Genomic DNA, 21333 nt, shown 5'->3' with positions numbered 1-21333 from the left:
AAAGCCCAAAATGCGAATTTCAAAAAAGAAAAATAATATAAGAATCATGTTCTGATGGCTGTCTGCTGTTTGTAACCTTCTCTTGTAACAGTGAAACTCAGCTGTGCTAAAAGTCCAACCGGAGAAGGTATTAAGAAAATAAAATGATTACAGTGGATATTGCTTTTTCCATATTATGCTATAAGGATCAGTCATTACACTTCAAGGATGCATTCGATGATGATCTCAGAGTGACTGAGAATTTCATGAGCAGAATCACATGTAAAGAAGACGAGCTTGTATCTCAAGTTCTCATTCGGTTAGGAAAGGAATATCCGTTTCTGATTCTCAACTATGCTACCGATCCGGATGGTGAAAGGGCAGATGAATTTGACACGCTAGAAAAGGTTTGGCATAATTATCAATCTTATGAGGGAGTTGATTGTGCCATTTCAGAGCGGGACCATGTAACTCTACATGTCCATGGAATCTATGAAAGTCTCCGAGATGAAGACTTGACCCAGTTCCATGCTTTGATCAGAGAACGTCCGTTTTCAACCAATATTATGCATGAACTGAAGAGATGGAACATAACCGATGAATCATACGATATAAGGTTCCCCAATGGTGAATACCACTCTCTCTCAGGTCATTCATACGATGGCTTACAAGGAACAGATCGAATGGTGGACCAGTTATTGACTTGCCAGGAGAAGTATGTAATCACCAATGATGCAACTGGCGAACAAGTAGAATTGAGTTCTCAACAATGCTTTGTTGTTAGTCCCTATGATAAGGATGGTATCTACAAACCCTATTTTATGGTTAGCAGAAGCGGTTTAAAACTACTTGAAAAACTAGGTCCTATTGAAACCCTAAAAGTTAGGATTGGACATTTGGAAGATCCTACAGTGGTGAAAAGCGAAGGAAACACTAGTGCATCTATTTTCCAGGCGTACTCGGATATTCTTGGGCTTTTCACAGATATTAGTAGACGTGATGTGCCATTGGATGATTCAGATAGACGGTCTTTACACGTAATTGAGACAGAAATCATTCCATTGCTCGATTCGCTGAGAGCAGATGTGGATGAACCTAGGGGAACCGTATCCAACGCAGAGAAGAGTTTAGTAAGAAAGATTTGGGACTTTATACTGGGGTTTTTCTTAGTTTGGATTTGGAATGGATTGATCTTCAACCTTGCAACAGTCCATTTCCTGTTTCTGCTCAAGGCTGCGTTTTGTATATTTGTTTGCTACAGACTAGAAATCCCCAAAGGTGTCGGATACGTAGGTGCCATCATCATATATATATCTGATACTAACGTCATACAAACATGGGAGAAAATAGGTTTGAGAGGAGGCATACCCCTTGTCTTGAAATTCCACAGTCTACATAAAAAGACAAAGGAGTTTTTAGAGCAGAAATTCTACAATACGTTAGATATACTCTCATGGGCCCTTGTATGCTACAATCGACAGATCTACAATGAATCGGGAGAAGTGATTCTAGATAATCGCCGTTTACGTGAAAATCAGGGTGCAAGTTTTATTATGCACATAGTGGAGATAATACAGCAAATTGTCCAAGACCTTATTTTGCTTGTTTTGACTTTGTTCCCACCATTTTCGGATTCTGTGAAACGTGTACGTGTACGTGCCGCTGCTATTGTAGATTCTAATGCCAATGCCAATCCGAATGCCAATGGCAATGGTGATGTTGATAACAATGGCAATGGCAATGGCAATGGTGATGCAGATGTGCTGGCGCCAATGGTTGACAACCAGTAAAGTCTAGGTTTTGGTGGGATTGATAAGCTTCATACGGTTTACTAATCTCCAGCGAGAAGCGAGACCGTCTCGTGTGCTCGAAGATTCTATACCGCGAGTATAAAAGGAGAGTAGTTGTCGCCACCGTTGGCCTTTTATATGGTGGAGGTTATCTTTTGTTTGTATGGCAGTTAGATCAAGCAAGAGTTTATCCAGTTACTCAATTACCCAATAATCTACAATGGTTGTCCCATCTATCCAAAAGCCAGCTCCAGCATTCACCAAGACCGCAGTTGTCAACGGTACTTTCGAAGAAGTCTCTCTTGAACAATACAAGGGTAAGTGGGTTCTTTTGGCCTTCTTCCCAATGGCTTTCACCTTTGTCTGTCCTACCGAAATCATTGCCTACTCTGAAAAGGCAAAGGAATTCAAGGAAAAGAACTGTGAAATCTTGATGGCTTCCACCGACTCTGAATACTCTCTCTTGGCTTGGACCAACGTTGCAAGAGCAGAAGGTGGTTTAGGCCCATTGAACATCCCACTTATTGCTGACAGAAACCACTCTTTATCTAGAGACTACGGTGTCTTGTTAGAAGAAGAAGGTATTGATTTAAGAGGTATCTTCCTCATTGATCCAAAGGGTACCTTAAGACAAATTACCATTAACGATTTACCAGTTGGTAGATCTGTTGAAGAATCATTGAGATTATTAGAAGCATTCCAATTCACCGACAAGTACGGTGAAGTTTGTCCTGCAAACTGGACTCCAGGTGCTGACACCATTGTTCCAGAACCAACCAAGTCCAAGGAATACTTCTCAAAGCAAGCTTAAATTCTGAGGCGAACTATAGAATGAATAACGAATGGTATACTGTGGCTATCTTCCACCTTACCTCTATTTTTTTTTTGGAAAAACATCTAAAGAATCCCATTTTTATACTGTGTAGTTAATTGAATTCTTAAGTTTCTACAAATCTTCTACTATGATCTCGACAACCATTGAGGTTGAAATGTTTTTATCAATCACTATCAACTCCCCGTTCTCTATAGGTTTGCTACCAACCGGACCATCGATTGTGTCAAATTTGAAGTTGAAGAGCTCTTTATCATCCTTTATAAATAGTGGCTTTATTAGTTTATATGCATCCTTGATTTTACTAACAAATTGGCCAATTGAAGTTCCATTCTCAACTGTTAGTTTGACCCGTTTTATCCCACAAACAGCACAATCGGGTAATTTATGATACTCGTCGGTTTCAAACAAAACACCGTTTTCTCCATTATAGTACATTGAATCTTTCATATTAGGATTGCAGCTAGTGAGAAATTTGAATGCCTCATTGCACACTTGCCCACTAACAACAGCGTTAGTTGATGCGATTGCTGGAATGATATTTTTGACAACACCTAGGGTTTTCTCTTTAGTAATACCCTCAATTCCATACTGTTTTCCCCTCTCCAATGCCAATTGGTACATTTTCGAAACATCACCGAGATCATCAGCATTAAATTCATGACTGTACTTTTTACCCCACTCAATCTGATGTGCCCATTCTATACAATGTTCTGGCAATCTTGGAGTCGATGCAAGTGTGCATAACGGATATGTGACCCTGTCGGGTATCAGAGGCAGGTAACATTCAAAACAAGCAGTTATCGTAGGTATTATCATTTTGACTGATCCCTGAAACCCTTCCGTACCACCATCAATGATTGGAATTATCTGATCATAATTTTGGGCTATACCTACTATTTTAGAATTGATCCATCTTCGTGCTTCAATCGAGTCTAGTCCACAGACAATTATTGTAAAGTTTCTATAAAATTCATCATCAAAATCTTGAATTCTGTTCAAATAGGGTGTAATTGACACTCCCTCAACTCGTTCCATAACTACTTCAGCTGCAACCATAGCCTTTGATTGCCCAATATCACCCACTTTAAATAAAAACTGTCTATTTAAATTTGTTAATTCAATAGTGTCCATGTCTATGACACTGATTCTCTTTATTCCTGACAAGGCCAAATCCTTTAAAATCTCACATCCAAGACCTCCTGCACCAATTACCAAAACATTTGCATTGGAGAGTTCTTCAACGGCTAGAGATGGTTCGTAGTCAGGATCTGTGAATGGACCAGGTATAGAGAGTATTTTCTTATAAGATAGTTGTAAGTTTCTCATAGTTTTCGAAGTTGGTAGTACGAGTACGTATTGGGAAGGGTATATGTGGAGCTTCTACTTTGCAAATTTCATGTTGAAATGAGAAAATTATTGGCTCAGCTTTTTAAATTTTCGGAAATGATATTACAAAAGAATCGACATCAATACAATAGCATTACAAATTCACGCAGGATAAGAGGTCCATCTTTATAGAACAACAGAAGCTAAATTAATCTGACATTACGTAGCATTCGCCCACCGTGGAAGTTGTATAGAGATCTTTTTGCATGAGGTACGGTTTGTAGTCTTCTCCAAGCTTCTCGAACATGGTCTTCATTAATGGGTTTGTCATCGTTACTAGGTTCCATAAATAGATACTTATGACGATCATGGTCCCCAAATATCCTATCCATTGACGTCTTGACTTTCAAGGCCTCTTCTGTTATAGAGCACACCATCTCAAACGTAAGAAATCCTAGAATGTCTATGACATCATCATTTGGTCGACTTTCCGTAATCTGTGATAGTCCACACCATTCTCTAAATCTTTTGGATTTCCTGAATGTAAAACTAGCCTGCCTACATTCAGACCAGTGAACATACTCTTCCTGGGTCATGTCCCGTGTTCTTTCATCGTTTTGCTTCAATCTTTTGATTTGAGCCAAAACAGCTTCTCGACCTTCTTCATCTATTACATCGTCTTCACCATTATTAAGACTCAAAGGCTGCTCGGTAAACATGAATTCCAACTCCCATGGCAACTTCAATGTTTTGTTTTGTTTGGACGCCATTATCTTATTATCCATGCTTCCAACACCTTCATCTAACAAGTCAGTTCCACCGGCACCAACATCTCCAGTCTCTTGATCCTTGGCATTTTTACGGACATCTTTCCATGATAAGTACGTCCGGAGCCTGTTCACTTTAGCCTTGTCATGTCGGATTAAAAAAATCAAATCTTCGGGTAGTATTGACCTCTGGCCTCTCGAGGAAGCTGTCTTCTGGGCCTGCAGCATCAACGAAACAACCTGGTCACGTACAATGTCTTCAATCAAATCAGTCGTTCGCTCATTGGGATCATTAGTCTCTCCAGAAACAAACATCATCTGCTGAATCTCAACACGATATTTATACCTGTTTTTATCCCTCGGGGTATCCATCACATTATCATGATAGTCCCCAATGGCGCTTTTCTTCACCGGACTCACATCGAGGCCTTCGTTTAAATGAACACCATCTGTGGTATCTTCCTCATTGTCTTTGTCTCCTCTCTGTGGTGTTCTATTCAAATCAGGAGTACTTGTCAGTTTCGCCTTTGGCGCAGCCTTGGTGGGTTTCCTCTTTGCAGACGCCGGACGTTTGGCGGCTTTTGTTTCTGTCTTCTTAGTAGTTGCCATTTGGGCCTAATCTAATGAAACAGTGATTGAACTTTGACAAACTTGAGTGCTTGGTAAATTAGGAATTCTGATGAGAATGGGTTGAGAACCATATACGCACATGAAATTTTCAGCTCTACAGGGTCTTACAAACTTATTTTAAACTGTAACTACTTTTTTTTTCACGTGTTCAGGAGAAACTGGAGTACATTCATTAAGCCATGTCAAGATGGTCGACATCTTCAATACTAACGATGAAGAAATCCAAATTCAAGGCGTTTTGTACACCTATTACGTCAAGCACAGAAATTCCCGGACTATTAGAAGATATTTTTAAACTTGATAAAACAGTACAAAAGGCATCACATCCACTGATGTACGCATGGAAGACAACACAATCCAATCTCACCGATAAACAGGGTAAAAGTGCTGCCGTTGAGCTAAACAAGCTAGTCAATCTGAACCAAGGATTCAATGATAATCGTGAGGGTGGCTCGGGGTTACGAATACTTGGGATGCTGGATAGGTTACACTTGGTGAACATCCTGGTAATTGTCAGTAGGTGGTACGGGGGGACACCATTGGGTCCTGCTAGATTCAAATGTATGAGCGATGTGGGTATGGAAGCGTTGCGAAACGGGGGATACCTAGGATTTAAGGGGAAATGGACAGATTGCTCCAAAGTGAGAAACCAAAGGTAGTACGATTTATAACATTTTATATTACTGGTAGGCTAGTCTGATTGTCTAAGAGTTTAGAACTTTATGTTTCAGATTAGAATTCTCGACATTATATTTAAGACAGGGATAACTGTTTTAATATTGATAATTTTTTTCATCATTGTAAAGTTCATAAAAAAATTCAGACAAAGAAAAAGGAAGTACACACGGTGTGTGAAGCGTGACTCTTCACACTACACTTAGCGTGTGTGGTTCAATTTATTCGGTGAAGTTATAAGAGGTTAAGGAGATGGAGGTGCATTTTTGATACACCATGGGCGATTTCTTGTTTAAATACTTTTCAGTAGAAAAGGCGCGTTTTTGTAACGCAATAAGAAACCCTCAATTGTGGGTTTATAGAACTGACAAAAGCAATTTAGAATCCAATCAAGTGTCTATTGGAAATTGTAACTCAACGTATACTTCAGAAGACACCAATCGGAAACATGCTTTCAGGTAGATCTCGTGCATTTGTTTTCAGGTCCACCCTGACAAGAAATACGAGATACTTTTCAGTCACCAGATCCACTTATATTGATGTAAAAAGTCACAATTCCTTAAACGATACATTGAACTGCCTAAGGGAAAACGCAGACACTGATCCTGATTTGAAGAGTGGCCAAACCTATCATGATATTATCAATCATCATGCTTCAAGAGTCGAGAAACTACCTAAAGAGGAAGTTATTGAAAAGGAGTATGATGATTTGTACATGCTATCTTTGACCCTTTTAAAGTTACTTGAGAATACTCCAGAAGTTTCTCAGGAATACAAGAAGGAAATTCTAAACAATCTAATTGAGAAATTCTCTCAATACAATTACGCTGTGTCTACCCTTGCACTTAGAAAATTACTTGAAGACAAAAGGAATCTTTCATTAGAGTCAATCAACCAATTGATTACCCACAATCCAGGCAGGGTTGATTCAAGTTGGTCACTTTACCATAAGTTAAAGCCTGAAGAACCACATGACATGATCGCAATATCTGCCTTGAAAAAGCTTTTGTACGGTGATTCTGTTGAAATCAAGGAAAACCTACATAAGGTTGATATTAAAAAACTAATACAGATACTACAAATCTATGAAACTGTTGGCGACAAATCACTGATTGATGATAAGACATACTTGTGCTTGATGGATAACTTGATTAAATTGAGCTGTACAGCAATAGTAACTTCAATGTATATTCCACCAGCAATTATCGAAACCTTGATAAACGAAGATGACGGTACTCCACTAAATAATATTGATTACCTTTATTTATATGAAGCATCAATAAATAATGGCGTATCACTCTCAGGAAATGCGCTATTGAAAACTTTGATGCCAATTTCGAAACTGCAGCTTACGCCAATTGTTGATTCAGAGAACTTGAAACTCGTAAAGAGTGAATTGGGTGTAGAAATCAAAGACCTTGCACCTTTGTCTGAAATTGTTGAGGAAATTAGAGAACAGATTTTAGAGTTGGGCTTGGATGATACTCCGGAAATGATGAATAACCTCATAAAATCGGCTGGTTTCTACTCCAATGATTTGAAAGCCGCAATTAAATACTTTCAAAATTATCAAACCAAGGTACCAGATGGCACAGTTGCCCAGAACAATTTGAAATCAATTATTTCTTTGGTATGTACTTATGATTGTATTGTAAAGGAAGATAAAAAGATGATCAATGTGGCTGAGGTACTCGTTCCACAGACTCCATTACCCGCAGCAAACAACCTGGCGGCTTTGATGTTGTTTCACGGATGGTTTAATAATTCGGACAAGGCTATAGATATCCATAATAAGGCAATCAACTTGTTTCTTAAGCCTCACGAGGGTAATGAGTACAACAGGGGAGTGCTAACCCAGTCGTTGGTTCTGGTATGCCTCCTTGATAAGGATGTTGAACTAGCGAGATTGATCAAACAAAGGGGTTCAGAAAACAATACACTAGATGAATCTTTTGAGATTAGACTTTCAAATCTAATGAAAGAATATGGAGATATAATTGAGGAATCTAAGTCTGATGACGAATTCAGAAAAGAAATGAAAAGGATCTTTTTGAGAACCATTAGAGAATGGTCTCCATAAAGGGCTTTTTACGTGTTTATAGTTTTGACTTATATACAAGTACATAGTGATATTAATCAAAGAAGAAAAAAAAAGCTTTACCTATTGTGGAGTCATTATTCTGAATTTCATGTTGAGAAAAAATCATTTTTGATTTTTGATAGCGTCTGTCTTCCAAAGAAGCAGGTTTTATCTCTCTTTCTCCTGGTGTTGTATTGTCACTTTTGGGTATCGAAATACCATTCACGCTTAAGAATGCTCAGATATAACCAATCAATTAAGCATTCTTTTAGATTTAGGAGGTGTTTTTCGGTCTCGCAATTAAATAGGCTGGAACTACCTGATAAACAGAAGACAATTGAAAAATTCAATTTCAAGCATTTCACTCATACAGTTGGTGACATTACTGGAAAATACCATCAACTGATAGGTAAACAAGTGACTTTAAACGGGTGGATTGATGGTGCACCAAGAAAGATATCCAAAGGTTTAGTATTCGCCAAATTCAGAGATTTTAATGGTGAATATACCCAAATCGTCAGTAAATCTGAAGATCTGAGCAGAATTCTTCGTACATTGAAGCCAGAAGACTCATTGTCGGTTACAGGAACTATTAATTTGAAGGCGCAAAAGAAGAAGAACCTAGCCAACCTTGACGGCATCCAGCAAGAAGAAACATGGGAATTGAACGTTAATAGTTTCCAGATTTTGAATAATTCTAACGAGAAGGCATCACAATTAGACTCTTTGAAAGATACCCCAAATCAATATCCACCCGAGTATAGATATTTGCAACTGAGACTTCCATATTACCAGCAGGCACTTAAAATGAGAGCCAAAGCAGCTCGTGTTGCAAGGTCTGTTTTGGACTCGATGAATTTTACAGAAATTGAAACTCCGTTATTATTCAAGTCAACGCCAGAAGGAGCTAAGGAGTTTTTAGTGCCAACAAGAAAACATGGTCACTTCTACGCGTTACCTCAATCACCACAGCAGTACAAGCAATTGTTGATGGCTTCTGGGTTCAAAGGTTATTATCAGATTGCCAAATGCTTTAGGGATGAAGATTTAAGGGCCGATAGACAACCTGAATTTACTCAAATTGATATGGAAATGTCATTTGGTAGAAGTGAAGATATTCAACATGTTGTTGAAAGGTTAGTCAGTAGTATCTGGGGAAGCGTTAAGGAACTACCTTTATACCGTGTTGATTTTGAGACTGGAAAATTAGTCGAGTTGGAAAAAAGTGAGAGTTTTCCCAAGTTGAGTTACGAAACAGCCTTACAGAAGTTTGGTATTGACAAGCCGGATTTGAGGTCCACACTAACGTTTGAAACCTTGACAGACCTTTTTGAAAGTTCTTTCCATAACAACGAGTTCAATGTTATTGAAGGATGTGTTCTAAAGGAGGGCTTAAAGAAAAAGAAGAAGCTACCAAATCAATTGTTTCATGATATGGAATACAAAGATAGAAAGCCATTTATATTTAAGATTAGAAATGCCGAGGAGCTAAACAATTGGGCGTACAAGCTGCCGATTAAGCTAAAATGTCCAATTGAAGAACTTAATCAACGCTTGAATGTTGCTGTTAATGATATAGTTGCAATTAGTGATCGAAGTGAATTGCCATATGAGAATCCCACACCATTAGGTAGATTCCGTCAATTGGCAATCCAACATTTCCCTCAAGAATGGATGAGAGATTTCAGTGAGGGATCAACCAAGCAGAAATTGGACAATGTATTTGTTGCGTCGTGGTTAGTGGACTTCCCATTATTTAGTCCAGTTGAGCTAGAATCGAAGGACGGATACCCAACTTATGATTACAAGAGGTACGAGTCTACACACCATCCATTCACTATGGCCAAGCTAGAAGACTATGAATACCTTGCCAGTGATCCCTTAAAAGTCAAGGGTGACCATTATGACTTGGTTATCAATGGAGTTGAAGTTGGTGGTGGATCAAGGAGAGTCCATGATGCTCAGTTACAGAAGTTTATTTTCCAAGAAATCCTACAAATTAAAAACCACATGTCACTCTTTGGTCACCTAATTCATGCTCTTGATAGTGGATGTCCACCCCATGCCGGCCTAGCAATTGGCTTTGATAGAATGTGTTCCATGCTACTTGGATCGTCCAATATAAGAGACGTAGTGGCTTTTCCCAAAACCCAAGCGGGCGCCGATCCTGTTGTGGAGTCACCTTCGACTGTCCCTGCTCAGACTTTGGACATTTACAACATTGGTGTCAAAGACTTGGAGGAGCATTAATGCCATCTCCAGATGCCATAACCCTGTACATAAATGGCGTTCCTGTTACCCCCCCCCCGTACTTGTATAAATATTTGCTGAGCCTTCGTTATCACGTCCGCACCAATAAAAGCGGTTACGTAGCACTGCCTAAAGATTTTCTTTTTTTTCTCTCAGCTGTCTTTGGTGCGAGAGTGGACTTGCTGGCGAATTTGCCACTGGCGCGTAGTATTCATCAGCGTCGGCCGTCGCCACTGGAGTGAGCCCAACTTAAAAAGCAGCTATAGAGAAACAAATTACATCTCTGTATAGACAATTGTCCACAGAACATTTTCCGATTCCCCCGGGCTTTGTACCTTATTGCTATCAAAAGTTATTCCTACTGAAAGGTTTGAAGAGTTTCTTTTATAAAGGGCATTTTCTGCACAGCATACAAAAACATTTTTTAGCAGTTCGAGAAATCGGAGAAATTCGAGAAATTCAAGAAAATTGAGAGAACAACGAAAACACACTTCAATAAGGAACAGAAAGCGCCGCTGGATTGAGTATTTTCACGATTTTCACCCTTCACATTACATTTGTTAGTTGAATCATTGTATACACTAGCTTTTTTTTTACTGAAACATTTACTTGTTATTAGTATTAACTTAGATAGGTATACATTGCTAGAAATTTTTTTTCCGATTTTTTTCACTAGAGAGATCCAAGTGAAAAGTTTCATAGTTTGAGCACGTGACCTTGAAGAAGCAAGAACAAAAATAGCCGCACACATTAAAATAATTTAAGTTTTCATTACGTAAGTAAAGGTATACTATCAGTTCTTCAGAAAAGGTTTCTTAAATAAAAACAGCAAATTTCTAGGACACCTATCAATTGCTCAAAAAGGATAAAAAGAATACAAGGAATTGAAGAGAAGAGAAGAAAAAAAAATATTGTCTTCAAATTGTAAGTATCAATATCTATTTGGTTATAAATTTCTTAACGGAACAAATCACTAACCGAAAGTTTTATTAAAAAGTTTGAATCTAATCTTTTGAAGAAATGGCTTCTGCTGCTAATGCAGGTGCTCGTTTCAGACAGAGGAAGATCTCTGTCAAACAGACTTTACAAGTTTTAAGGCAACGGGATATTCCTGATTTTGATATCGAAGAACAACAACGTGAGATTCAACAAATCGAAACTGGTGTTGAAAAAGGTGAAGAGGAAGAGCACCATCTACAGCAAGTTATAAATGCTTCGGCAGCGAAATTCAAAGGTGCTGAAGTCAAGCAGGTCTATATCCCCACACCTGATGCCTCTAAAGTTTGGAATGAAGCTGATAAATTTTATACAAGGAAATTTAACGAGCCAGATTCTTATATTGTTTTTTCTGCAACTGTTGAAGATACGTCAGGATGTCCATATAATATGGATGAAATTGATGAAGAATTTCTGGAGAAACTGAATCAAGATTTTAAAGACGAAGACAAATGTACTGAAGATGAATTCGAATTTATTGCTAGTAAATTCGACTCAATTGTCGATGAACGCCAACCATTCTTATCCATTGACCCTCAGCAAATCTTAAAGTTTGATGAAATCAAATCAGTTGCTCTTGATGAAAATTATGAAAAATCTCATGATTTACATTACTTGTTAGCCAAGAAATTGAAAGTTAAAAATTTTAAAACATTATACGACGCTGATACCAAGTTAAATGGTGATAATTCTAGAGATCTTGGAATATTGTTGGAGTTGTTTGGGAAACAAATCTATGAACATTGGAAGGATAGAAGAATTAAAAGAGGAGGAGGCTCAATTTTCCCTACTCTTAGATTTGAAGATCCTTCTCAAAAGGATGATAATAATCCATATACCAGTTTTAGAAGACGAGAATTTAGGCAAGCACGGAAAACAAGGAGAACGGATGTTCAAAGTATAAACAAACTTAAACTTCTTTATAAAGATCTTCTTAGAGCGCAAAGCTTATTACAATCGGTTGCACAACGAGAACTGAAGAAGAATGAAATCCTACAAAATCAGCGTGGTATTTTTGAAAATAGGAAGAAACTTAAGAAGTTGGTTCGAGAAGGAAACTTGAAATTGGATGACATAGATGAACTTTTTATTGATAAACCGAAGAAGAAGCGTTTACCTTTAGGTTATGTCCCACCACCTTCCCCAGCACCTCCGAAAGAATCAACAAAAAATAAAATCAAAGAAAATGTTCAATCTAGAGCTGGTCTCAAGAAATCTTCTAAAAATGACTTACCTAAAGCAAAGGGTTCTAATAAGGTTACTGATCAGAATGTGCAGAATAACTCTATTCATTCAAATAAGATTCCACAACAAACAATCCAACCATACGTTAAACTACCCCCATGTAAAATTCCAGATATAGACCTGACTACAGTCAACACTGTTTTGAGGGATAAACTTGAAGGCATAAAAAAGGCTGTTTCTGACAAATTAATAAGGCGGAGGTTACAGGACGAAGGATGGATAAATTTCACAGACGATCCTTATAATCCGTATTTTGATTTAGCCACGCCAGAGAATACTGTAATTGAAAACAAAGAACACTTGCCGTACAGCTCAATTGTATCTTCGATGTTTGAAGTTGAAAATTCTCGTGAAATAAACTTTAGTCATATTTTCAATAATAATAGACATTATAGCAATAATGATCCTAATATTGTCAAAATAAATTCTTTTACAGGTACAGTCGTTAAGAACGATAGACACAGTTCGTTACCTGAATTTTACGATTTATATGGTGAACCATCACTAAATAATCAATTTGGTTTATCAAGGGATGGGATCAATGAAGAATTTAATAATAAGAATATGCTAAATGTATCCGAGGTTTTGTTGAAAGTTAGGAAACGTCAAGGCAGGGGTGGGAGAATATGGATTGATAGGAAACGCGTCAAGGAGGATGAAATGTTTGAAGAATATTTGAATATGCCTGAAAGTGATGATGGTAACGAAGAGGAGATATGTGGAGAAGAAACACAAAACTTGAATGATGTTCGTGGGACAATGTTCTCTTCTAATAAAATCGATAAGTTATCTCCTATTGATGAGCCTCTATTTGATGATGGCGAAAAAATGGATATTGATAGGGACAGCAACGATGGTCATGCTGAAATAACCCAAAATATTCCTAATATAGCTGTTACTGAAACTAACAAAAAGAAGCGCAAAAACGCTTATGATTGCAGTGGTGCTGTTAAGAAAAGACTGAGATCCAGGTTCATGTTCGATTCTGAGTTATCCAATGTCAATCCAATTGACCCGTCTAAGTTGAACCAAATTGGCAAACAGACGCAAGCTGTAAGGTTTGGCTGCATGTTACTAAATAAAGCTTTCGATAATATGCACCAAATTAGACAGAAGCAACATTTGCTTCAACAACAGAGAGAAAAACTGTTGAGAGAACAAAAGGAACGAGAAAGACAACTGCACCAGATGCGCCAGCATCAACTAGCATCTGAGCGTAGAGGTAAGAGAGACAATTCACAACTTAATGATGAGAGAAGTAAGTCTAACAAGTTATCCAAAGAGGAGAAGACAAGAAATAAAGAAAAAGATCCCGATAATAAAAAATCAAAGACTAAGAAGGCGTCCAATTCCAAGGCTAATAATAACAATAATAGCAATATCAATAGTATTAATAACAAAACTAACCCAGACAGCACCCCCACAGGTGCGAATGTTAAGGTTAAAGTTGAATCCAATGGTTCTTCAGCCAATAAGGAAAACAAAGCTGAAAAGAAACTTGTGAATAGCAATTAACTGGGAACCGGTCATCTAGTCATCCATGAGAATCAGTGGAGAAGAATATGGTTTTTTTTGGAAATGTCCATTAATGATGTTAATTTTTTTTTAAGACTGCTTTTCCTTTTTGTGTTTACGTTCAAAATTTTGATCTATTCATTTCACCAAATGTGTTATATAGTTACCGTGTATTATTTTATAAAGAAAAAAAAAGAAACTCCAAATAATGAGGAACATGGGTCTACTATTTGATTTCCTGTTTATCTTTTTCTGGAGACAAGGAAGCACCTGCTTCCACCGTTTCCCCCTTTACCTTTTCCGGGGAGGCTGACACACCATTAAGTATCCCCTTATCTTTCTCCTTTTCGTCCTTAATCAACGGCTCTCTCCAATAGTCCACCATATCATTGTACAAGATGCTTGTGAAGTTTTGATTGAGCAACTGTTTTCGGAAATTCTCATTTTGCAAGAGTGTGAGGATATGAAGGCAGTCTGGGTACACCAAGAACTTTGAGTACTGTGGATCTTTCCAATAGTTCAAATAATTCAAATAGTTCAGAAACGTCTCATCCTTGAAACAGCCCTGTTGTGCAAGATACATCAAGTATTGGGTATTTGCCAATGATTGAACAAATTCCAACTCAATTTCCCAACGGGAAGGCAATTCATCCACTGGTGGAATTTCAGTCATGAAATTTGCGGGATTTCGGGTTTGGTTGTTGAGAATATGAGTAAGAGACAAGAGACTATGAAAGCCAAATGCTGAACATACACAATATCTGGGTTTCAGACCCTATTCTGTGCGGCATCAAAATTATAGTGAGGAAAAATGAAAAAAAAAAAAATCAATCTGATGTTCACACGTGACTGCAGCTATCCAAAAATTGAGGCGTGGGACCGGCTCGGAGTACAAAGAGAAGTCTACAAGGCGGATTCTGAATTCATAATTGCTTTAAACTCATGGAGAGGTAACTATATTTATAAAAAATTAGTATTAAAAAATAAGTATTAAAATAAGGGTTTGAGAACGTCAAAGAAATAATCGTAATAGCAACATACATGTATATTCCAACACGTTTGTCATTAGTATCAATCATCAAAAAATTAATTGTTAAATTGGGAATTTAGAATAAGTAATATCATTAAGTTTGATTAAAAATTAAGTTGTTGTTTGGAGAATCTAATTTCGTTTATATTTTTATCTCTTGGTGTACCTTGTTGTACTTTCCAATATGGCCAGAAAATTTCATTAAACGAATTCAATCTTGTTTTCGTCATCTGGCATACTCCAAGCGCCTGGCATTCTCAGAATCTTAGCTTCTGGAATGCTAGAGTAAGAGCTGTAAGGATAGGAAATACCATCGTAGAATGCATAGAATGCACAAGCAGAAGTCAAGAAACAGAAGACACCAGAAGCAGTCTTACAACCTTTATGGTTACCAAAGACAGCAATTGTGTAAAGAATAAAGAACAAGAACAGACACATCATCAAGGTGAAGATTGGAACAGTAGATTTGATGGTTGCAGTCCACAAGAGGAAGGTAAAGACAGTCCAAGCAGCCAAAAAGATACCCAGAGCATCTGATAAACCACCATCAGCATAAGCAGCTTCAATATCGAAAAATGGAGCCAAAAAGCCACCCAAAGACATAAAGAATGCAGCATAACCCAAGAGGAAGACAGAACCAAACAAGTTGTTGTCAACAATTGCCCAGATACCAGTGATGATTTGGACAATACCAGAGGAGAAAAACAAAGCACCAACCAAACCAGCTGCAGAAGGAGTGTGTCTAGCACCGGCAATAATCAAACCCAATGCAAACAAGGTAGTAGCAACACAAGCCAAGCCGGCAGAGACAGAGGTTGGGTAAGGTCTGTACTTACCAGATCTCTTGTACCAACTGGTTCTCAAGAAACCAGTTCTTGGAGGACGAACTTGGTCATCGTATCCAACAGGATAGCCGTGGTACAAATCTTGGTAAGGTTGAACAGGAGTTGCAGCATATTGCTTTTGTTCTTGTTCTTGAGGAACAGCTGTATTAGTGGAGTGCTCGTCAGACATTTTCCTGTTTTTTTTTTTGCTTTCTTATTAGATTACTGTTTGTTAATCGTTGTTAGTTATTGATATAAAGTATCAATTCTTGAGGATGATAACAAATACAACCAAAAATGTTAATCCATAATCAAAGTTACTTAAACCAGAGGGAATATCGTCCCCCTTTTATACAATCCAATGGCAGTGTCACATCATAGTCAAGGAATAATCCCGATGTTTGTAAGCATTATCCTTTTCTGGCCCTTTCCCACTTGTGAAACTAGTAACTAATAAAAATGCCACTGCATTTTCTGGAAACATACAATAGAATAGCAACTCTAAAAGTGGTCTGAGTTGACAGCGGCCATTTTCGGCAACGAGCCCCGAAAAAAATTCTTACCCTTTCTTTCCCCTTTAAATGTCTCACTTTTTAATAATCTCCCCATTTGAGAAACGCCAACCGTTTTTCACAATAGGAAGGTGCAGACAATGCACCACAACTGGATGTAACAAACTGCAGTACAGTATAATACAGCTTCCATTGTCTTGGATGGTCAAACCTTGACTTTTTGAACCTTGGACCTCAATAGAGGTACTTATTGCTATTACTCAATAGGTATATCTACAAATCGGCTCTTCCCATATAGGCAAGTCAAAGCAAGGGGGAAGAAAAACATCCCGAGTTATTTCTTGTGGAATCTTGAAATTACATACAGAGAAAGGAAAACAAATGATCTTGGTCACTACTGTACATACCCTAATTGGCAACGTCTGCCGTTCCTTGAAGATTTTGTTCTGTCCGGTTGTAGTGAACCCTTTTTAAAGGTTTTCTCAAAAGCTCAATTTCTCGAAAGTTCCAGCGGAGGAGCCGATTCGGGTGTCCCATTTACAATCATTGTATTCGCTATACGCTCTCTTTTCAGGGCATCCTTAGTGTCTTTCATATTGAGCAAATTGCAGATTGTACGCAACAACAAGCGACAAGCGACAAGCGACAAACGGCAAACGGCAAACAGCAAACAGCAAACGACTGTACTGACAAGCAATATTTCACATCATCCTATGCACCCCATATCTCTCTCCCCTCCCACTCCTCGCAAGTCCCGGCCTTTACTGCACTTCGGCTTCATTCATAACTACAGGTAAACTAGACTCAACTAGAAGCGGCTAAACGTAAGTTACTCTTTTTTGTCCTTATTTTTTTTTTCTCTTCTCTTACAACAAAAGGAGAAGGCAAAAAAAAAGAGGGAAAAAAAATAAAAAATGGTCACTCCGAAAACATCCCATTTGACAAATCCCAAAAAATCGTCAACCAATTCCCGATCGATTCCGAGTGATGGATCAATCACAAGTCACTGTACATCAAATTATTCCTTGTCATTTCCACATCGTTCGACAAGTTCTAGCCCTTCTGCAGCTTGTAAGTTACTGCCTCGTCCCGTATTACCTTATGCTCCAATTCGTCAAGATGAACGGCAACATTATCTCAGACTTTTACATGATCAATATGTACATTGTAATAGGAATTTTCTAAATAACTCGCAATCCAATGACGAAATTACAAGAAAGGCCGTCAACGAGGAGTTCAGAATTGCTTCTTCAACAAAATCGAAAATGGAGTACCTACATGTAATTAAAAAAATAATGTTCAATTTGAAAAAATATGGTAATGAAGGTGGTAAGACACTAAATAGGCATAATAACAACATTAATAAGATTAGTAACATTGGTATGGATAATAACAATGACAATCAAACTAACCATAATCACAAGGTTGAAAAAACTGGGGAAAAAAACTCACCCCGGGGCCTTCAATCTGCACCTGCCGCTTTAGGCAATCCCCCATTTCCACAGTATTGGGATGAATTGGTCGAATTATGTATCCCGTTAGAGAGATTGAAGAGGCATAATTATGTTATTGAAGTTCCAATTTTCCCAACATCCGATTATTCTCCTAATGATCGAATCAATTGTGGGAGATGTGGTACTTGTTTTAGAATTAGTGAAATTTCAAATATGGTTAAATGTAAATACCATTGGGGGAAGATAAACACCTCAACTTACCAGAATTTGAATTTGGGTAAAAAGATTTACGGTACTGATTATACCAACAAGACATATTCTTGTTGTAACGAACCAGTAGGCCAATCAAACGGCTGTGTAACGGGAGACCACCATGTTTTCAAATTTGACAATCCAATAGATCTACATTATGTCAAGGAATTTCAAAGAATTGAAGAGTTGAGGTCAAAGCTTAAAATTGATGGCAATTCTAAAACACAGCTATTGAGAAAGGAAAAGATCAAGGCAATTGGTGTAGACTGCGAGATGTGCTATACCGATAAAGGTTTTGAAATGATGAAAATCAGTGTCGTTGATTTCAGAACGGAGAAGAAATTGATTGACTCTATTGTCCATCCAGATGGAGATCTAATTATCGATTTAAATACCCATGTCTCCGGTGTCGAATCTATACCTAAGACTGCCCTAACGTTTGATGAGCTCATGATTAAACTGGCTCATATGACAGACCAAGATACCATAATTGTTGGCCATGGCCTTGAAAACGACTTGAATGTAATGCGATTGATATATCCAAAAATTGTAGATACGGCGATCTTATTCAGCGAGAATCAGGTGAATGTAAGGAGGAAGGACCCGTTGAAGAAACTAGCGTGGAAATACCTGAGTGAGAATATCCAAGGCAAGGAGCATGATTCATTAGAAGATGCAATCGTGCCCATTCGTATTGTCAAGAGACATATCCAGAAATTATTATCCATGAAGGAACGTAATAGGTTGAACAGAAACTTACATTAAAGGTGCTTTTTTATATTGTACATTAGCTTTATATATTCATTGAATTTTCTTACAACATATACTGTGAATATCTGGTTAAGCCGTCCAAAAACTTAGTTAGGTCCTCTTTTCTTAGCTCAATTATAGCACTTTGGAAACTATCCATCCGTGCTTGGATGTTTATTTCTTGTGTGACTTTCTCAAAAAGAACACTGAATGCATTAAGAATAACATGTTGTTTATTCACTTTCTTTGAATCTTTTCGATTTTTCCGACTGGTGTTGCTATTATCATCATCATCATCATCAGCATCATCATCATCATCATCAGCACCTTCTTCTTCTTCTTCATCACCGTCCAGATCGAAGCTTGCGCGTGAGGGCAACCCGCAAACTAGGTATGTTTTCGTTTCACTATTATACGCACCAATAACCAATGGTAACACACCTTCGTCTAGATCTGCCTGAACATTGAGGATCCAATTACCAAGTTTCGTTAAAATCAACGGATTTTGGAACATCTGTGATCCATTACCAAACGTCGTTATATCTACAACTCTATCATCCTTTAAAGAAGACATAGATTTGTTGAATGTAGAATCACTATTGTTTGACTTTGTGATACTTGAATTCATTGTAAATGACTCATTCAAAATAACAACTCGGAATTTTGACTGTGTCTTTACCATACCCTTTTGGATAATTTCACTACCTTTTTCAAATATAAATTGCTGCTGATACTTGGCAATCTCCATACCCTTTTTGATTTCTGAATAATTGTTCAATGAATCATAAGCTCTCCAGAAACTATTTAAAAAATGCTGATTTTTATCCTCATGCTCCTCTCCATTGTCTTCATTGTTTGTTCCACTTGGTCCACCATTTTCATCATCTCGATTGGATTGTACTTTCTTTTTAGTAATTGATCTTGTCGTGCCGTGCTCTAGTAATGCCTGTACTGCATTCACATAGTCACCTGAGGATATAGAGCCGTGAAACCCATAATTTCTTTTAAATCCGTCAATGATGATTTCTCTTAAATTAAACTTCCACGCCTCTCTGAGAACAAGTGAATCCAGTTTCCTCTTCAACTCCAAATCGAGATAATGCCAGTTTTGTGTAGCTTGAATTAAGGGTATTCCCATCCTTGCAAATAAAGTTTTCAGTAACCGACGTCCATCATTGGTGTATAAGTGACATTTAGAATTAACATACTCCGAGTAAAAGAAGGAGTCATACAATGTCCAGTAGTGCAACAAAAAAAGGGTATATTCCTTACAGCTCTGTAAGCCGTGATTATCGGCTTTTTTGCTGATATCAAAATTCAATGCTGACGATGTTATCAATGCATTATTTGAATTCGAGGACCTCATAGTGTAGGCGTCTATATCAACTTGTAGCCTTTGGACTTCATTTTTCAAGCCCGGGTAAACCAGGTCATAAACTTTTCTATATACGTCACGTAATGACCTCGTACCCACAATGGCTAACCAGAGTGAGTCAATATTAATTTCTCCAATAGTGGATAATAAATCATATGTTTGATGCGATGAAGGTATCGAAACCGTCGAACCTTGTTGGTAATAGTTTTCTAGAACTTCTTGGTACTCATCCACTAATCTTTTTTGCTTCTTCTTTTTCGATTCCTTGGGCGCCTGTCTTGTTCTTTTTCTTTCTAGGGGTTCATTCAGTATCAAATCGTTATCTTCATCATTATCAGTTGCTAAATCTTCAATTTCTACTTCTTCTTCGTCTTCTTCTTCTTCTTCTTCTTCTTCTTCTGGAACGTTGATTAGAAAATAAAAAGCCTCTCGTTCAGCATTCATCCCCTCTGTGGTGTTATCATCAAGACACAAAACAATAGGAGATCCATATAGATTATCCAGATTCCAGGGCCTATGCCCATCAATAACATACAACTTCCTCGTTAGTTTCACATCACCTAATCTCCCTTCATGTATCAGTAGAGCTGCTTCGTCAGGAGTCATATCGTCACCTAGATAATCACTTATGTCAATCTCAAGGAAGCTCTCCAAATCAGCCGTTGCACCACACCCAATCAAGATAACATTTGCAATTTCAGACTCAAGCTTCAAATACTTTTCACGTAAGTCAATGTAGCCAATGACTGGAACTATTTGAAAGACTATAAACTGCCTTTTTAAATAATCGCTTAGCATTCTAGCCGAACAGATTGAGTCAACGTCAAAACATGATACGAAAATTGCCAGTTTACACGTCGAATGTGTTGTTGAAATCTTGCATATTTTCCGAAACTCCCTATAAAATTGTTGCTGCGTGATGATCATGTTCAGATGATATACTCCTGTTAGGGTACAACTTTTTGTCTGAACATTTAAATAGTCTACAACTACACGTTAACTGTTTAAAAGTTCCTCGTAATCTCGTCACTCGTATTTTACGCGTCAG

General features: G+C 37.8%; 12 protein-coding genes across 12 annotated transcripts; 7 read left to right on the top strand and 5 right to left on the bottom strand.

The window, feature by feature from the left end:
• Window positions 1-143: 143 nt before the first annotated feature.
• On the top strand, window positions 144-1769 carry C5L36_0B01750 (uncharacterized protein; the record flags this gene model as incomplete). Its single annotated transcript, XM_029464529.1, has 1 exon — window positions 144-1769. One exon carries the CDS (start codon window positions 144-146, stop codon window positions 1767-1769), a length of 1626 nt encoding a protein of 541 aa, XP_029320388.1.
• A 220-nt stretch (window positions 1770-1989) lies between these two features.
• C5L36_0B01740 (uncharacterized protein) lies at window positions 1990-2580 on the top strand (the record flags this gene model as incomplete). The annotated part of the gene is made up of 1 exon (XM_029464528.1): window positions 1990-2580. One exon carries the CDS (start codon window positions 1990-1992, stop codon window positions 2578-2580), a length of 591 nt encoding a protein of 196 aa, XP_029320387.1.
• A 135-nt stretch (window positions 2581-2715) lies between these two features.
• C5L36_0B01730 (uncharacterized protein) lies at window positions 2716-3930 on the bottom strand (the record flags this gene model as incomplete). The annotated part of the gene is made up of 1 exon (XM_029464527.1): window positions 2716-3930. One exon carries the CDS (start codon window positions 3928-3930, stop codon window positions 2716-2718), a length of 1215 nt encoding a protein of 404 aa, XP_029320386.1.
• Window positions 3931-4133: 203 nt separating this feature from the next.
• Window positions 4134-5306, bottom strand: C5L36_0B01720 (uncharacterized protein; the record flags this gene model as incomplete). Its single annotated transcript, XM_029464526.1, has 1 exon — window positions 4134-5306. The coding sequence occupies one exon, from the start codon at window positions 5304-5306 to the stop codon at window positions 4134-4136; it is 1173 nt and encodes a 390-aa protein (XP_029320385.1).
• A 200-nt stretch (window positions 5307-5506) lies between these two features.
• Window positions 5507-5986, top strand: C5L36_0B01710 (uncharacterized protein; the record flags this gene model as incomplete). Its single annotated transcript, XM_029464525.1, has 1 exon — window positions 5507-5986. The coding sequence occupies one exon, from the start codon at window positions 5507-5509 to the stop codon at window positions 5984-5986; it is 480 nt and encodes a 159-aa protein (XP_029320384.1).
• A 464-nt stretch (window positions 5987-6450) lies between these two features.
• Window positions 6451-8082, top strand: C5L36_0B01700 (uncharacterized protein; the record flags this gene model as incomplete). The annotated part of the gene is made up of 1 exon (XM_029464524.1): window positions 6451-8082. The coding sequence occupies one exon, from the start codon at window positions 6451-6453 to the stop codon at window positions 8080-8082; it is 1632 nt and encodes a 543-aa protein (XP_029320383.1).
• A 234-nt stretch (window positions 8083-8316) lies between these two features.
• On the top strand, window positions 8317-10332 carry C5L36_0B01690 (uncharacterized protein; the record flags this gene model as incomplete). Its single annotated transcript, XM_029464523.1, has 1 exon — window positions 8317-10332. The coding sequence occupies one exon, from the start codon at window positions 8317-8319 to the stop codon at window positions 10330-10332; it is 2016 nt and encodes a 671-aa protein (XP_029320382.1).
• A 1020-nt stretch (window positions 10333-11352) lies between these two features.
• Window positions 11353-14088, top strand: C5L36_0B01680 (uncharacterized protein; the record flags this gene model as incomplete). The annotated part of the gene is made up of 1 exon (XM_029464522.1): window positions 11353-14088. The coding sequence occupies one exon, from the start codon at window positions 11353-11355 to the stop codon at window positions 14086-14088; it is 2736 nt and encodes a 911-aa protein (XP_029320381.1).
• Window positions 14089-14314: 226 nt separating this feature from the next.
• On the bottom strand, window positions 14315-14761 carry C5L36_0B01670 (uncharacterized protein; the record flags this gene model as incomplete). Its single annotated transcript, XM_029464521.1, has 1 exon — window positions 14315-14761. One exon carries the CDS (start codon window positions 14759-14761, stop codon window positions 14315-14317), a length of 447 nt encoding a protein of 148 aa, XP_029320380.1.
• Window positions 14762-15319: 558 nt separating this feature from the next.
• On the bottom strand, window positions 15320-16132 carry C5L36_0B01660 (uncharacterized protein; the record flags this gene model as incomplete). The annotated part of the gene is made up of 1 exon (XM_029464520.1): window positions 15320-16132. The coding sequence occupies one exon, from the start codon at window positions 16130-16132 to the stop codon at window positions 15320-15322; it is 813 nt and encodes a 270-aa protein (XP_029320379.1).
• Window positions 16133-17368: 1236 nt separating this feature from the next.
• Window positions 17369-18925, top strand: C5L36_0B01650 (uncharacterized protein; the record flags this gene model as incomplete). The annotated part of the gene is made up of 1 exon (XM_029464519.1): window positions 17369-18925. The coding sequence occupies one exon, from the start codon at window positions 17369-17371 to the stop codon at window positions 18923-18925; it is 1557 nt and encodes a 518-aa protein (XP_029320378.1).
• A 49-nt stretch (window positions 18926-18974) lies between these two features.
• Window positions 18975-21212, bottom strand: C5L36_0B01640 (uncharacterized protein; the record flags this gene model as incomplete). The annotated part of the gene is made up of 1 exon (XM_029464518.1): window positions 18975-21212. One exon carries the CDS (start codon window positions 21210-21212, stop codon window positions 18975-18977), a length of 2238 nt encoding a protein of 745 aa, XP_029320377.1.
• Between the last annotated feature and the right edge of the window lie 121 nt (window positions 21213-21333).

This window comes from Pichia kudriavzevii, chromosome 2 (assembly GCF_003054445.1).
Source record: "Pichia kudriavzevii chromosome 2, complete sequence".
Lineage (NCBI taxonomy): Eukaryota > Fungi > Ascomycota > Pichiomycetes > Pichiales > Pichiaceae > Pichia > Pichia kudriavzevii.
The sequence above is the reverse complement of the archived record's forward strand: the minus strand, read 5'-3'. Positions and strand labels throughout refer to the sequence as shown.